Source organism: Oncorhynchus tshawytscha, linkage group LG05 (assembly GCF_018296145.1).
Source record: "Oncorhynchus tshawytscha isolate Ot180627B linkage group LG05, Otsh_v2.0, whole genome shotgun sequence".
In the NCBI taxonomy this organism is placed as follows: domain Eukaryota; kingdom Metazoa; phylum Chordata; class Actinopteri; order Salmoniformes; family Salmonidae; genus Oncorhynchus; species Oncorhynchus tshawytscha.
Window position 1 is genome coordinate 43,335,021 of NC_056433.1, and position 14,491 is coordinate 43,349,511.

Here is a 14,491-nt window from a genome sequence, read left to right on the forward strand (position 1 = left end):
ACTCAAACTCTTCTGTCGGATTTATCTATAGTTATGCACATGTGCAAAGGGGATTTATTTACAATTATAAATGTGGTTCGAGCCCTGAATACAGCCTGGTATACAGTCTGATATACCACGTCTGTCAGCCAATCAGCATTCAGGGCTCGAACCAACCAGTTTATAACAGACCATATACCACGGGTATGACAACAACAAAAAACTTTAACTGTTCTAATTACGTTGGTAACAATTTTATAATAGCAATAAGGCACCCCGGGGGTTTGAGGTATATGGCCAAAATACCACGGCTAAGGGCTGTATCCAGGCACTCCGTGTTGCGTCATAGTTAAGAACAGCCCTTAGCCATGGTAAATGGACCATATACCATACCCCCTTGTGCCTTATTGCTTTTAATCATAACAGTCAAACAAGTTCAATCGACATCCATTCATGGAAAATTATTTGGCGAGTTAAAAGCTAATTATTTTTTCTCTTGCGACATATAATAATTATTATTATTTTGAGGAAAATCACATCTTGCTTCTAATGTCATGACAATGATATTCCTTCTTATTTCGCTCGATAAGGTAATGTAAAAATGTTTTATTGCATAAATATGGCAACTATATGGGCCAGTTTTTAGTCCTTTTGCCCGAGTTTTGATTAGTCATTGGACTATTAATTTTAGCTAGACCTGGCAACCCTGTGAAACATGCAGATACCTTATCAAGCTCAGTGCCTCTCAAATGTTGTAACAATGCGGAGGGCTCCCGCATATAGCTCGGCATTGACATGATTGGTTGACGGTAGGTGGGGGCGGGAGGTCCTTTATAAAAACAAACTCACTTCCTTGACAACAGCTCTGCAAAGGCCCCAGAGTGGCGCAGCGGCATATAGCATTGCATCTCAGCGCTAGAGGCGTAACTACAGACCGTAGTTCGATTCCAGACTATATCACAACCGGCCGTGATTGGGTCTCCCATTGGGCAGCGCACAATTGGCCCAGCGTCATCCGGGCAAAAACTATGGTCGCTCTGACTTCTGCAGAGTAAATGCTGTACTGCAACTGCAGACTGACCATGCAAAGACTTTTAATGTGCAGACCGATAGTCAGGGCTCTTAACTAAACTCCCCCATACAGAATACGCCTTCGTCCAATGATTTAAGTGTAACATTAATGTATGGAACTGAGAGTCATGATCAAGGGCTAGTCAAGTTAATGAGTACCACGAGCGAGTCATGTAAACTATTGAGAAAAAATATATGTAAAATTAGACGCGTATGTTGTTATTTGCAGCGGCAAGAGACACTTGAAAGTAAACTAGCAATTTGTGACAGCAGGAAGCTAGCCAGCCACAGGACTAGGCACAAGGTCACAAGAAATTGCCAAAAATATATATATTTTTAAACAAGGTAATTGTAGACTATGCAAGCGTTAAATTGCCATTTACCTTGATCCGTACATGCTGCAGTTCTGCTGAGCAAGTTCAACGCATATTTTAGAGGATTTAGCCTAGCAGCAGACCAAAGACAACACTCACGCCCACCATTGCTGCTGCGGCCAGGCATACCGTTCTGTGATAGGTCCGTGACTACAATGTGAAGCCAAAACAGCCATATTTGCAAAGGTAAACAAATATGCGAATACTAAAGTAAAGGTTTTATGTTAACATTTATTTATTTTTATTTTGTTCATGATTAAAATGACCAAAAGTGTTTCTAATGAGTTTTTGTTTTATTTATTTTAATGATGCATTCTGGGTAGGGAATTATAGCAAAGATGGCGGCGACCTCAGTAGGACGCGTTTTGACACTTTGCAGACAGTTTCAAAACGCTTTTAGGATTTCTACATCGTTAGCCGTCCAACAGTCTGCTCTCACTTTGACCAAATCTCAGTCTTATCTTGATAGGTAAGAATCGAATACCTAATATAACCGTAACGTTAGTTCGTTAGCTTCAGAACCTTAGTAACTAACATTTCATAATAATGGCACAGAGGAATAATGAAATGGCGACTGGCGAGGATGCTGCTGAATAGATTACCATTCAGTACTTGAATCTGCTGTCTTCCCCTCTTTGTTAGGTTAACGTATCCACTTTTGAGCTCAAATTGGCACTGTCATGTTGGCCAGTATCGGCCTCTGCACACTACCATCAGCAGAAGAGGACTTGAGGAGTTTTTCGACATACCTGAAAACTGGGGGGAGCCAACAGTGAAGTCAGGTAAGACTTTTTGCCAGTATATCTACTGATCACCAAAGCAACGTTTGTTTTATGAATTCCTCCTAAGGGACTGGTAAGTAGCTGAGTGTAACAGTTATTATTTTAATGATTTAATTGTAGGAGCACCATGGACTGCCAAGCAACTAAGGACGAAAAGTAATGAAGACTTACATAAGCTCTGGCAAGTAGTGAAGGTTGACATTGAATGAAGACCACTGACCTCCAGAATGAATGTTAATAAACTAAAAGGTGAAAATCTTGTTTTCACTGTTCTCACAGGTATGTGCTCCTGAAAGAGAAGAACATGCTACTTACCATTGAGCAGGAGTCCAAAAGGCAAAGAATTCAGATGCCAAGTCCAGAGCGCCTAAAGAAGGTAAATATGACATAGGCCTATGTTTTCTGAACAGGTTCATTAATATTGAACATTGAGATATTCCTAGTAGAGCACAGTCATTTAGTGACCGTCCACACACAGAAATTGAGACAACCTGTATCTCTTCAGATCGAAAGGTCCATGAAGAGACTAGACACAGTGGTGAAGGAGAGAGAAGACGCCCTCCGCCTGCTGCAGACAGGCCAGGAGAGAGCAAGACCTGGGGCCTGGAGAAAGGACATCTTTGGACGGGTCTACTGGTACGTAGCTTCCATACACAATACACCACTATGATACATAGAAGTATCGCCTTCCACAATAACCAAATGTTGCTTTTACCTTACTTGTTTCCCATTCAATTTTTAAGCAAATGTTCAAAATGTAGCATGTTAGCCTGGCCTAGACTGAGTGAAGTGTTGTTGAACCGTCTTTGGAAAACTATCGGGGGAGAGGAATTACCTGCTTGAAGCAATCAAAGGCAGTTTCCCTAAAATATTCAGTGTTACTTCACGTGTCAAATGGTAAGATTGATTGTCATTGCTAACTCTGCGATCTTAAATGTTTTTCTAGGTACCGGTTTAGAGAGCATGCCCTTCCTTGGTACATGAACAAGAGATACAAACGCAAACGTTTCTACACACCATTATTTGTCACCCCCCACATAAGGTAAGGAACATCGTTCGTGCATTCGTTTATAACCGTACCTCCAAGCAGAGCACTTATTCATATCACATCTTGCATAACACTTTCACAAGGGCAAATGCAATCGTCTGTTGTCACAAGTTGTCTTTATTTTTTCCAGGCTTCGTCTAGAGAAACACCTCCGTGCTAAGACCAGAATACAGAACAAGGAGAGAGAAAAACAAACCGTACTCCAGGAGAAGTTTCCCCAAATGAAGGCCCAGTCATCATGAAGACCTTCATTGACCAAGAAACATTCACCCTCCTGCAATTAACATTGGAGCATGTGACTGTATCCCCTGTTTTTTTGCATAAACGTGTCTGTCATCAGCTTTTATTTAATGTACTTTTACATGTTGGTAAACTGGCATTTGTCTTCTTCTGTATCATGATGCCTTGATTATGGTTATTCATATTAAAGTGATGTACAGACACTGTGTGCCATATTTTAAACCACATAATTCAAAATGTGTCCTTGAACATAACTAAAATTGTGTAAGTCGAAAGATAGCTCCAACAATAAATTGTAGGTAAATAAATATTCTGATATACCAGCAAATGTCACAGCAGGTATTCTGAACATTATTGTCTATGTTGAACAGGGATTGTCTTCATAATTTTTGACTTCTCAGACAAGTGTGGCAAAAACTAATTATGAAATTGAACATTGTTTAACATCAAAGTTCGAGTTGTACACCTTCAACACTTATCGACATTACAAGACAGATCTTGAACTTCCATTCCAGGTATGGTCAATGATGAAACCACTATAGGCCAGTGATATAGAAACATATTAGAATAGCTTTGTTTTGGACTTATGAATATAATTTAATGTATAAAATCTATTTAACAGGGACAAATAACCAGCTGGCTTTGTGATGTCACAAATGTAGCTGATGATGTAATAAAAACAGTTAAATGTGTGTGTAGCATGGTAATCCATTTGATCTGGAAATAATGACCACAACTAAATAAAATAAAAGTTTATCTGTCACGTGCGCCGAATACAACTGGTGTAGTAGACCTTACAGTGAAATGCTTGCAGGCTCTAACCAATAGTGCAAAAAAAGGTATTAGGTGAACAATAGGTAAGTAAAGAAATAAAAACAACAGTAAAAAAGACCGTGAAAAATAACAGTAGCGAGGCTATATACAGGCACCGGTTAGTCAGGCTGATTGAGGTAGTATGTACATGTAGATATGGTTAAAGTGACAATGCATATATGATAAACAGAGAGTAGCAGCAGCGTAAAAGAGTAGTTGGGGAGGGCACACAACGCAAATAGTCCAGGTAGCCATTTGATAACCTGTTCAGGAGTCTTATGGCTTGGGGGGTAAAAACTGTTGAGAAGCCTTTTTGTCCCAGACTTGGCACTCCGGTACTGCTTGCCATGCGGTAGAAGAGAGAACAGTCTATGACTGGGGTGGCTGGGGTCTTTGACAATTTTTTGGGCCTTCCTCTGACACCGCCTGGTGTAGAGGTCCTAGGTGGCTGGCAGCCTTAGCCCCAGTGATGTACTGGGCCGTATGCACTACCCTCTGTAGTGCCTTGTGGTCGGAGGCCAAGCAATTGCCGTGCCAGGAAGTGATGCAGTCAATGCTCTCGATGTTGCAGCTATAGAACATTTGAGGATCTGAGGACTCATGCCAAATCTTTTTCGTTTCCTGAGGGGGAATAGGCTTTGTCGTGCCCTCTTCACAACAGTCTTGGTGTGTTTGGACCATTCTAGTTTGTTGGTGATGTGGACACCAAGGAACTTGAAGCTCTCAACCTGCTCCACTACAGCCCCGTCGATGGGAATGGGGGCATGCTCAATCCTCCTTTTCCTGTAGTCCACAGTTATCTCCTTAGTCTTGGTTACGTTGAGGGATAGGTTGTTATTCTGGCACCACCCGGCCAGGTCTCTGACCTCCTCCCTATAGGCAGTCTCGTCGTTGTCGGTGATCAGGCCTACCACTGTGTCGTCTGCAAACTTAATGATGGTATTGGAGTCGTGCCTGGCCATGCAGTCGTGGTGAACAGGGAGTACAGGAGGGGACTGAGTTTCTGGGATAATGGTGTTGAAGTGAGCCATTACCAGCTTTTCAAAGCACTTCATGGCTATGGATGTGAGTGCTATGGGTCTATAGTCATTTAAGCAGGTTGCCTTTGTGTTCTTGGGCACAGGGACTATGGGGGTCTGCTTTGTTGGTATTACAGACTCAATCAGGGACATGTTGAAAATGTCAGTGAAGACACCTGCCAGTTGGTCAGCACATGCCCGGAGCACATGTCCTGGTAATCCGTCTGGACCCGCAGCATTGTGAATGTTGACCTGTTTAAAGGTCTTACTCACATCGACTACGGAGAGCGTGATCACACAGTCGTCCGGAACAGCTGATGCTCACATGCATGCCTCGGTGTTGCTTGCCTTGAAGCGAGCATAGAAGTGATTTAGCTCGTCAGGTAGGCTCGTGTCACTGGGCAGCTCGCGGCTGTGCTTCCCTTTGTAGTCCGTAATAGTTTGCTAGCCCTGCCACATAAGACGAGTGTCAGAGCCGGTGTAGTAGGATTCAATCTTAGCCCTGTATTGACGCTTTGCCTGTTTGATGGTTCATCTGAGGGCATAGCAGGATTTCTTATAAGCTTCCAGGTTAGAGTCCCGCACCTTGAAAGCGGCAGCTCTACCCTTTAGCTAGGTGCAAATGTTGCCTGTAATCCATGGCTTCTGGTTGTGGTATGTGCGTACAGTCAGTGTGGGGACGCCGTCCTCGATGCACTTATTGATAGAGCCCGTGACTGATGTGGTGTACTCCTCAATGCCATCGGAAGAATCCCGGAACATGTTCCAGTCTGTGATAGCAAAACAGTCCTGTAGTTTAGCATCTGCTTCACCTGACCAGAACTACTGATGAAAAAGGAAAACAGTAAGGTATGAAATAATGTATTTGAATGCTATTATTTATATAGTTGTTATTTCTATAGCCCTGCAGCTTCTTTTGAAGGAGCCTCTATTCAAAGAGTTAGGGTTTCAGACGTTTTTGGAAGATGGGCAGGGACTACTCTGTCCTGACTTTAGGGGGAAGAATGTTCCACCACTGCTGTCATCCTTACCTCCAAGCGTTTATTTAAGCTAGGTAATCTTTGGATGCCGACAGCAGTCACACCATTGTAAGACATAGCTTGGATTGTAGCCTACAAAAGCCTATTCCTGTTCTTTTCCCACAATCCATCAAACACATTTTGATTTGAATGTCATTGAGAAAACAGAGAAGTGTCAAAAAAAGAATTCACAAACATCCTTTCTGAATGTAAAAGTAATCCTCAAAGTACTCATCTTGCTTTTCAAAAGTATCTGTAGTCTGATTACAATATTTTTTTCTGGTAACGTAACCCCAACCCTGCCCATGTACCATAGGAGACGTGCATGTGCTTTGCAGACATACTGTACCTGGGTTCTAGACTGGCATATTTGGGCCAAAAAATGTTAGATCCTGGTGAAAGCAGAGAATACAAAAGGCTCTATATCAGGGTTTCCCAAACTATGTCTACACTCATAAGGTGTATTGCCGCCATCTACTGTACGGCATAGTAAAAAATACCACAAAAACAAAATATGTTTTGGATTAACAAATTAATACTAATTACCAAAACAAAAACACTAACCAAATTCACGCAAATACCATGAATTTCAAACGAAATCAAAAAACGCTACTATTCAGAGCCTGTTCTTTGTGATGGAAGTTTGGTGGTGGTGTGTTCCAATGCTAAACAGCATGAGAAGGAACTCAAACCCAAGCAGGTATAAACACTTGTGGTTGATAGTAGCATGCCGGATAAGACTGGATGGCAGTGGATGATGGGAGTTATTACAGGAGTTCCAGAAATGATTAACATGAAAGACATAAAGGACCACTTGAAGGGCGACCAGGCGCCTCCAGATGACCATTGCATCGCTATAACTCAAATGTTTGGGCATGTGGCGGCAGTGTGTAAAGGCAATAGGAGAAGTGTGGGGGAAAACGTGCATATGGGGAATTTGGAGACGGTCCAGTTAAAGTGCTGTAACTGCGGGGGTGCCATAGTGCGGCATATTCTGGGTTGTTTATTGATGAAAAGACAGTTGGAAGTGTAGCAGGTGAGGAATAAGTGAAAAATGGCATATGCAGAAGCAGTCAAGGGCACCTAGAAGAGCAGGTAATCCAGGGCAGATCGGGATGCAGGTTTGGCGTGACGTAGTGACAGCAGCAATCAAGAAGAAGAAGAAGATCATAGTGGAGGAGGCAATGAGGTACCTTGGGATCACAGGACTGACATGGGAAATTGTACAGGATGACCTCAATAAGATTGAGAATCAGTCCAGCCAGGAATCATGTATTGGTTCATTTTCATAATAGTATTAATCCTTCAATGGAATGCCAGAAATTGGATGGCTAATGGGCAAGAGTTCAGACAGTCAGTTACATAAGGAGTTGTGAGACCTGCACTGTCAACTGTGAGACCTTATATAGACAGGTGTGTGCCTTTCCAAATCATGTCCAATCATTTGAATTTACCACAGGTGGACTCCAGTCAAGTTGAAGAAACATCTCAAGGATGATCAATAGAAACAGGATGCCATTTCGAGTCTTATAGCAAAAGGTCTGAATACTTATGTAAATAAAGTATCTGTTTTTTATTTGTAATAAATGTACAAACATTTCTAAAAACCTGTTTTTGCTTTGTCTTTATGGGGTTTTGTGTGAAGATTGATGAGGGAAATGTTTTATTTAATCCATTTTAGAATAAGGCTGTAATGTAACAAAATGTGGAAAAAGTCAAGGTGTCTGAATACTTTCCGAATGCACTGCATATGGATGTGTGCATGAGTGAGTGGGCGTGCTAAAAAGGTGCAGAGAATCAGATTAGGTGGTCAGCCCAGGTCAAGTGTTCATCAGTCTGATGGCTTGTAGATAGAAACTGTCTCTGAGCCTGTTGGTATCAGACCTCATGCTCTGATACCGTCTGGGAGAGAACAGCTTGTGGCTGGGGTGTGTGAGGACTTCCTAATGCTGTGTGCCATCCTCAAGCACAGTCCCAGTGATGTACTGGGCCGTCTTCACCACCCGCTGAAGGGTCTTGCGGTCATGGTCGGAGCAATTCCTGTACCAGGCCATGATGCAACCGGTCAGGACACTCTCGATGGTGCAGTGGTAGTATTGGAGAGGCCCGGGGACAGGAGGCCAAATTTCCTCACCCACCTTAGGGAGTAGAGAGGCTCCATTGAAAAAGGAGTGATTTCTGGGGTAGTGTTAAGTGCAATTGGTTGAAGATTCCAGGTGTTTGTGACGCCCGCCGTTTGGTGCGTCACAGACCTGGTGGGGAGCATGGTGAAACAGAGGAGTCACTGTCAGTCCTTTTAGGTTGTGCGTCAGCCTCTACCCGACAAAGTCATGTTAGGATATATCAGTTATCCTGTTAGACCTTCTGTGCCGAATCCACTGCATTGTTTTATGTGCAACGTTGATGGTCATGTCGCAACAGTGTGTAGGAGGGAGATTCCAAGATGTGGGAAGAGTGCAGAATGACATGGGACAGAGGAGTGTGTAGTTTCGGTGGATAACGTTGTGTGTCATCTGTAGGGGTGCCCATGTTGCTGGGGATCGAAAGTGTCCAGTGTGAGAGAGGCAAGTTGAAATGGCCATAGTCAGAGTAATGCAGTGCAGAAAGTGTCATGCTGAGGCTGTGAAGAAAGTTGAGTAGGATGGATCAAGAGTGAGGGATCCCAAGAGGATTCCAGTGAGTAGTAGATTTGTGCCAGCCCAGGGGGATAGGCCAACAAGTGATTTATGCTTCAATAAGGTTGGCTTGGCGTTCATAGCACAGAAAATAGATGTTGTGATGGCTGCTGTGTCACGAATACCACCGAAGGTGGCTCCCCTTCCTGCTCGGGTGGCGCTCGGCGGTTGTCGTCGCCGGTCTACTAGCTGCCACCGATCCCTTTTTCCTTTTCGTTTGTTTTTGTCTAATTGTTTTCACCTGTTCCTTGTTGGGGTTTTGGGATGGGTGTTATTTAAGTTAGTTTTGCTCGCTGGTGTTTGTGCGGGCTTGTTGTGTTAGTTACGTATGTGGTGTATCGTCGGTTTTGGGTTTTCGCTGTCCGGGTTGTGTAACTAGGTTTTTGGGTTTGTGTTTTAGGGCATTCACCCATGTTTGAACCTGTTACTTTGTTAAGGACATTAAAGCATTTTTTCCCGTTTACTTTGCTCTCTGTGTTTGACTCCTCACCCATCACTCACCCACCGTTACAGAAGCCCGCACCCCCAGATGGAGTCAGCAGGAGCAGCGACCACCCCTCTCCCCACGATGGAGGAGAGAGTCCTTCATCATACGTCCATCCATCCTCCATCCTCGCATCGGATCAGCAATGGATCAAAGGATGGAGAGGATGGACCGTTGGGAGAGGAGTGCTCGCCCTACTACCTCACCTACCTTCCCACCAGCAACTCTACCATCTCCTCCAGTGGGATCCGGTGCCAGCGCTCTGCGCATCACGCCTCCGAGGGAGTACGATGAAGCGGTGGCGGGGTGCCAGGGATTTCTGCTACAACTAGAGCTCTACCTGGCCACCGTTCGGCCTGCTCCCTCGGATGAGGAGAGAGTGAGTGTCCTCGTCTCCTGCCTGATGGGTAGGGCCCTGGAGTGGGCCAATGCCGTCTGGAATGGGCCACTACCTGGAGTTCACCCGCCGTTTCCGGGCTGTGTTCGATCATCCTCCGGAGGGCCGAGCGGCGGGTGAGAGGTTGTTCCATCTCCGGCAGGGGACGAGGAGCTCGCAGGAATTTGCGTTGGAATTGCGGACTTTGGCCGCTGGCGCTGGGTGGAACGACAGGGCCCTGATAGACCATTACACGTGTAGCCTAAGAGAGGACGTCCGCAGGGAGCTGGCTTGTCGGGACACTACCCTCAGCTTGGATGAGCTGATCGACATGTCTATCCGGCTAGGCCATCTGCTGGCTGCTCGCGGACGTTCTGAAAGGGTCCTGTCAGTTCCACCTCCTGCCCCCCACCCCCCCCGCTCCCATCCCGATGGAGCTAGGAGGGGCTGCGTCTAGGGAGACTGGAGGAGGCTCCTCCTGTACCCATTGTGGCCGGAGAGGGCACACTCCCGGTTGGTAATGGAGGAGTCCATCTGGGAGTCGAGAGGGCAGGCGGAACACTCCTCAGTCACCCCAGGTGAGTCAGCACCACACTCTCCCAGAGCTTCCTGTTGGACACATGTTTTTGTTAATCTGTTTCCTTAAGTTTTTCCCCTCTCTCCAGCATAAGGCGCTAGTCGATTCAGGCGCAGCGGGGAATTTTATAGATCGCGGACTCGCCCAGAGGTTGAGGATTCCGTTAGTTAAGGTAGACCCCCCTTCCCCGTGCACTCCTTAGATAGTCGACCGTTAGGGCCAGGGCTGGTCAGGGAGGCCACGATTCCTCTGGAGATGATTACGCGGGGGAATCATAAGGAGCGGATTAGTCTGTTCCTTATCGATTCACCTGCGTTTCCGGTGGTATTGGGGATTCCCTGGCTGGCTATTCACAATCCTAAAATTTTGTGGAGACAGGGATCTCTCCAGGGGTGGTCTGATGAGTTTTCGGGCAGGTGTTTAGGAGTTTCCATCGGTGCGACAACGGTGGAGAGTTCAGACCAGGTTTCCACCGTGCGCATTGCCGATTTGGCTATCACCTTTAGTAAGAAGAAGGCGACCCTATTACCACCCCATCGACAGGGGGATTGTGTGATAAACCTCCAGGTAAACGCTGCACTCCCCAGGAGTCACGTGTATCCGTTGTCCCAGGAGGAGACGTTGGCTATGGAGACATATGTCACGGAGGCTCTGGGACAGGGGTACATTCGGCCCTTCATGTCACCCGTCTCCTCGAGTTTCTTTTTCGTGAAGAAGAAGGAGGGTGGTTTGCGTCCGTGTATTATCGAGGTCTAAATTCCATCACTGTGGGTTTTAGTTACCCACTACCTCTCATCGCTACGGCGGTGGAATCATTTCACGGGGCGCGATTTTTCACGAAACTGGACCTCAGGAGCGCGTATAATCTGGTGTGTATTCGGGAGGGAGATGAGTGGAAAACCGCGTTTAGTACCACATCTGGCCATTATGAGTACCTCGCCATGCCGTACGGGTTAAAGAATGCTCCAGCCATCTTTCAATCCTTCGTTGATGAGATTCTCAGAGACCTGCATGGACAGGGTGTAGTGGTGTATATTGACAACATCTTGATCTACTCCGCTACACGCGCCGAGCATATGTCTCTGGTGCGCAAGGTTCTTGGGCGACTGCTGGAGCATGACCTGTATATGAAGGCAGAGAAATGTGAATTTTCCAAATGATCCGTTTCCTTCCTGGGTTATCGCATTTCCACCTCGGGGGTGGTAATGGAGGGTGACCGCGTCAAGGCTGTGCGTAATTGGCCGACTCCCACCACGGTAAAGGAGGTGCAGCGGTTCTTAGGGTTTGCCAATTACTACAGGAGGTTTATCCGGGGCTTTGGCCAGGTGGCGTTTGCAATGGTCAGCAGAGGCGGACGGAGCTTTCCGTCGTTTGAAGGCGCTGTTCTCAGACGCGCCAGTGTTGGCGCATCCGGACCCTTCTTTGGCATTCATGGTTGAGGTGGACGCATCCGAGGCTGGGGTTGGAGCTGTGCTCTCCCAGCGCGCAGGTACGCCACCGAAGCTCCACCCCTGTGCTTTTTTCCCCGAAGAAGCTCGGGCCAGTGGAGCGTAATTATGATGTGGGGGATAGGGAGTTGTTGGCAATGGTTAAGGCTCTGAAGGTGTGGAGACACTGGCTTGTGGGGGCTAAGCACCCTTTCCTCATCTGGACTGACCACCATAACCTGGAGTATATCCGATCAGCTAGGAGACTGAATCCTGCGCCTCCACAGTGCCCGGAGGGTCGTAGGTACGTGCCGCTCGCTGTTCGTGATCAATTGATTCGATGGGCTCATAGTCTACCCTCATCAGGTCACCCGGTTATTTCGAGAATGGTGCGAAGTCTTAGAGGGAAGTACTGGTGGCCTACCTTGGTGAGAGACCTGCGATTCTATGTCTCCTCCTGTTCGGTGTGCGCTTAGAGTAAGGCTCCTAGGCATTTGCCACGAGGGAAATTACAACCCCTCCCCGTTCCACAATGGCCGTGGTCCCATCTATCGGTGGATTTTCTTACGGATCTTCCCCTGTCTCAGGAGGACACAACGATCCTGGTCGTTGTGGAACGGTTCTCTAAGTCCTGCCGTCTTAACCCGTTGCCCTGTCTCCCTACGGCCCTGCAGACTGTGGAGGCACTATTCACCCATGTCTTCCGGCACTACGGGGTGCCCGAGGATATCGTTTCTGATCGGGGTCCCCAGTTTACGTCCAGAGTATGGATGGCGTTTATGGAGTGGCTGGGGGTCTCGGTCAGCCTGGCCTCGGGTTATCACCCGGAAAGTAATGGGCAGGTGGAGAGAGTGAACCAGGAGGTGGGTAGGTTTCTGTGGTCGTATTTCCAGGATCGGCCAGGGGAGTGGGCGAGATACATCCCTTGGGCAGAAATGGCCCAGAACTCACTAAGCCACTCCTCTACCAACATGTCACCGTTTGAGAGCGTGTTGGGGTACCAGCCGGTAATGGCACCATGGCATCAGAGCCAGACTGAGGCTCCTGCGGTGGAGGAGTGGGTGCAGCTCTCTAAGGAGACCTGGAGAGCCGTCCAGGAGTCATTGCGTCAGGCGAGTGGACGGCAGAAGAAGAGCTCTGACCGTCACCGCAGTGAGGCCCCCGTGTTTGCACCGGGGGACAGGGTCTGGCTCTCGACCCGAAACCTGCCCCTCCGCCTGCCCTGCCGGAAGCTGGGTCCGCAGTGTGGAGGGCCATTTAAAGTCCTGAGGAGAATAAACGAGGTGTGTTGTCGATTGTTACTCCCTTCATATTATCGTATTCACCCCTCGTTTCATGTGTCTCTCCTCAGGCCGGTGGTAGCTGGTCCCATGCAGGAAGGTGAGGTTCCGGAGGTCCCTCTGCCCCCTCTGGACATCGAGGGGTCCCCGGCGTACACGATACGGTCCATTCTGGACTCCAGATGCCGGGTGAGGGGCCTGCAGTACCTTGTGGACTGGGAGGGGTATGGGCCGGGGGAGAGGTGCTGGGTCCCGGTGGGGGATATATTGGATCCCACTATACTAAGGGAGTTCCATCGCCTCCATCCGGATTGCCCTGCGCCTCGCCCCCCGGGTCGTCCCCGAGGCCGGTGTCAGCACGCTGCAGCAGGGGTGGGAGGTACTGTCACGAATACCACCGAAGGTGGCTCCCTTCTTGTTTTGTTTGTTACGTTTGTGGTGTATCGGCGGTTTTGGGTTTTCGCTGTCCGGGTTTGTGTAACTAGGTTTTTGGGTTTGTTTTGCACCTGTGTTTTAGGGCATTCACCCATGTTTGGACCTGTTACTTTGTTAAGGACATTAAAGCGTTTTTTTCCTGTTTACTTTTCTCTCTGCGTTTGACTCCTCACCCATCACACACCCACCGTTACATGCTGCAGAGAAGTATTTGGGTATATGAGATTTGACTTCAGAGTTACAGGATGTGTTGAGTGGTGGCTGTTTTATTTGTCTTTAAAGAAAAGCAGGAGACTGTTAAGTTCATGTCACTCTGTTTATAGTGCGCCTGCGCAGCAGTCTTGTTGTTGATGAACCTGGCCTGAGAGCAATGGCAACCTTGTAGTGTGCTAATACGGTAAACGATGTTAAACTGGAACCTTGTCGTTGTGTCATTTCAAGTTAACAGTGGCTTCTCATCCTCCCAGGCCATTGGCATGGTGCAGGAGCAGATAGGGTCAAAGTAGTGAAATCGGGTAGTGGGTTTATATTGAGTGTAGGTGGCAGCTGCAGAGAAGTAACTGGGTACCTGGGAGATTTTATTGCAGAATAGTTATGATTTTTTTCTATTTTTATTAAAGTGGTTAATAGGTGTAGGTTTGGTTGGTGATGCAATAATATATTTTTTCTATCACAAATGTAACGTGATTGAACACACTACCACGCAGTAGGTGGGGGCATGCACAAACAAAATGTGCGACCACCATGATACCAAAGAAGAAGAAGCGGATTCTTGCTGGCTAATCTTGTACACTTTGCTGAGTGCCGCCTTGGTGTTTGCTAGTGGTGGTATGTACACAGCTGTGATGATAATAACGTAAGTGAATTCCCTCAGCATATAGTGGGGTCAGCA

At 47.0% G+C, this 14,491-nt stretch overlaps 1 protein-coding gene across 1 annotated transcript; it reads left to right on the top strand.

The window, feature by feature from the left end:
* Positions 1 to 1,735: 1,735 nt before the first annotated feature.
* Positions 1,736 to 3,827, top strand: mrpl47 (mitochondrial ribosomal protein L47). Its single transcript, XM_024420907.2, has 7 exons — positions 1,736 to 1,893; positions 2,067 to 2,206; positions 2,327 to 2,387; positions 2,486 to 2,582; positions 2,712 to 2,842; positions 3,153 to 3,248; positions 3,385 to 3,827. Exons 1-7 carry the CDS (start codon positions 1,763 to 1,765, stop codon positions 3,494 to 3,496), a joined length of 768 nt encoding a protein of 255 aa, XP_024276675.1. The 5' UTR covers positions 1,736 to 1,762; the 3' UTR covers positions 3,497 to 3,827.
* Positions 3,828 to 14,491: the final 10,664 nt, after the last annotated feature.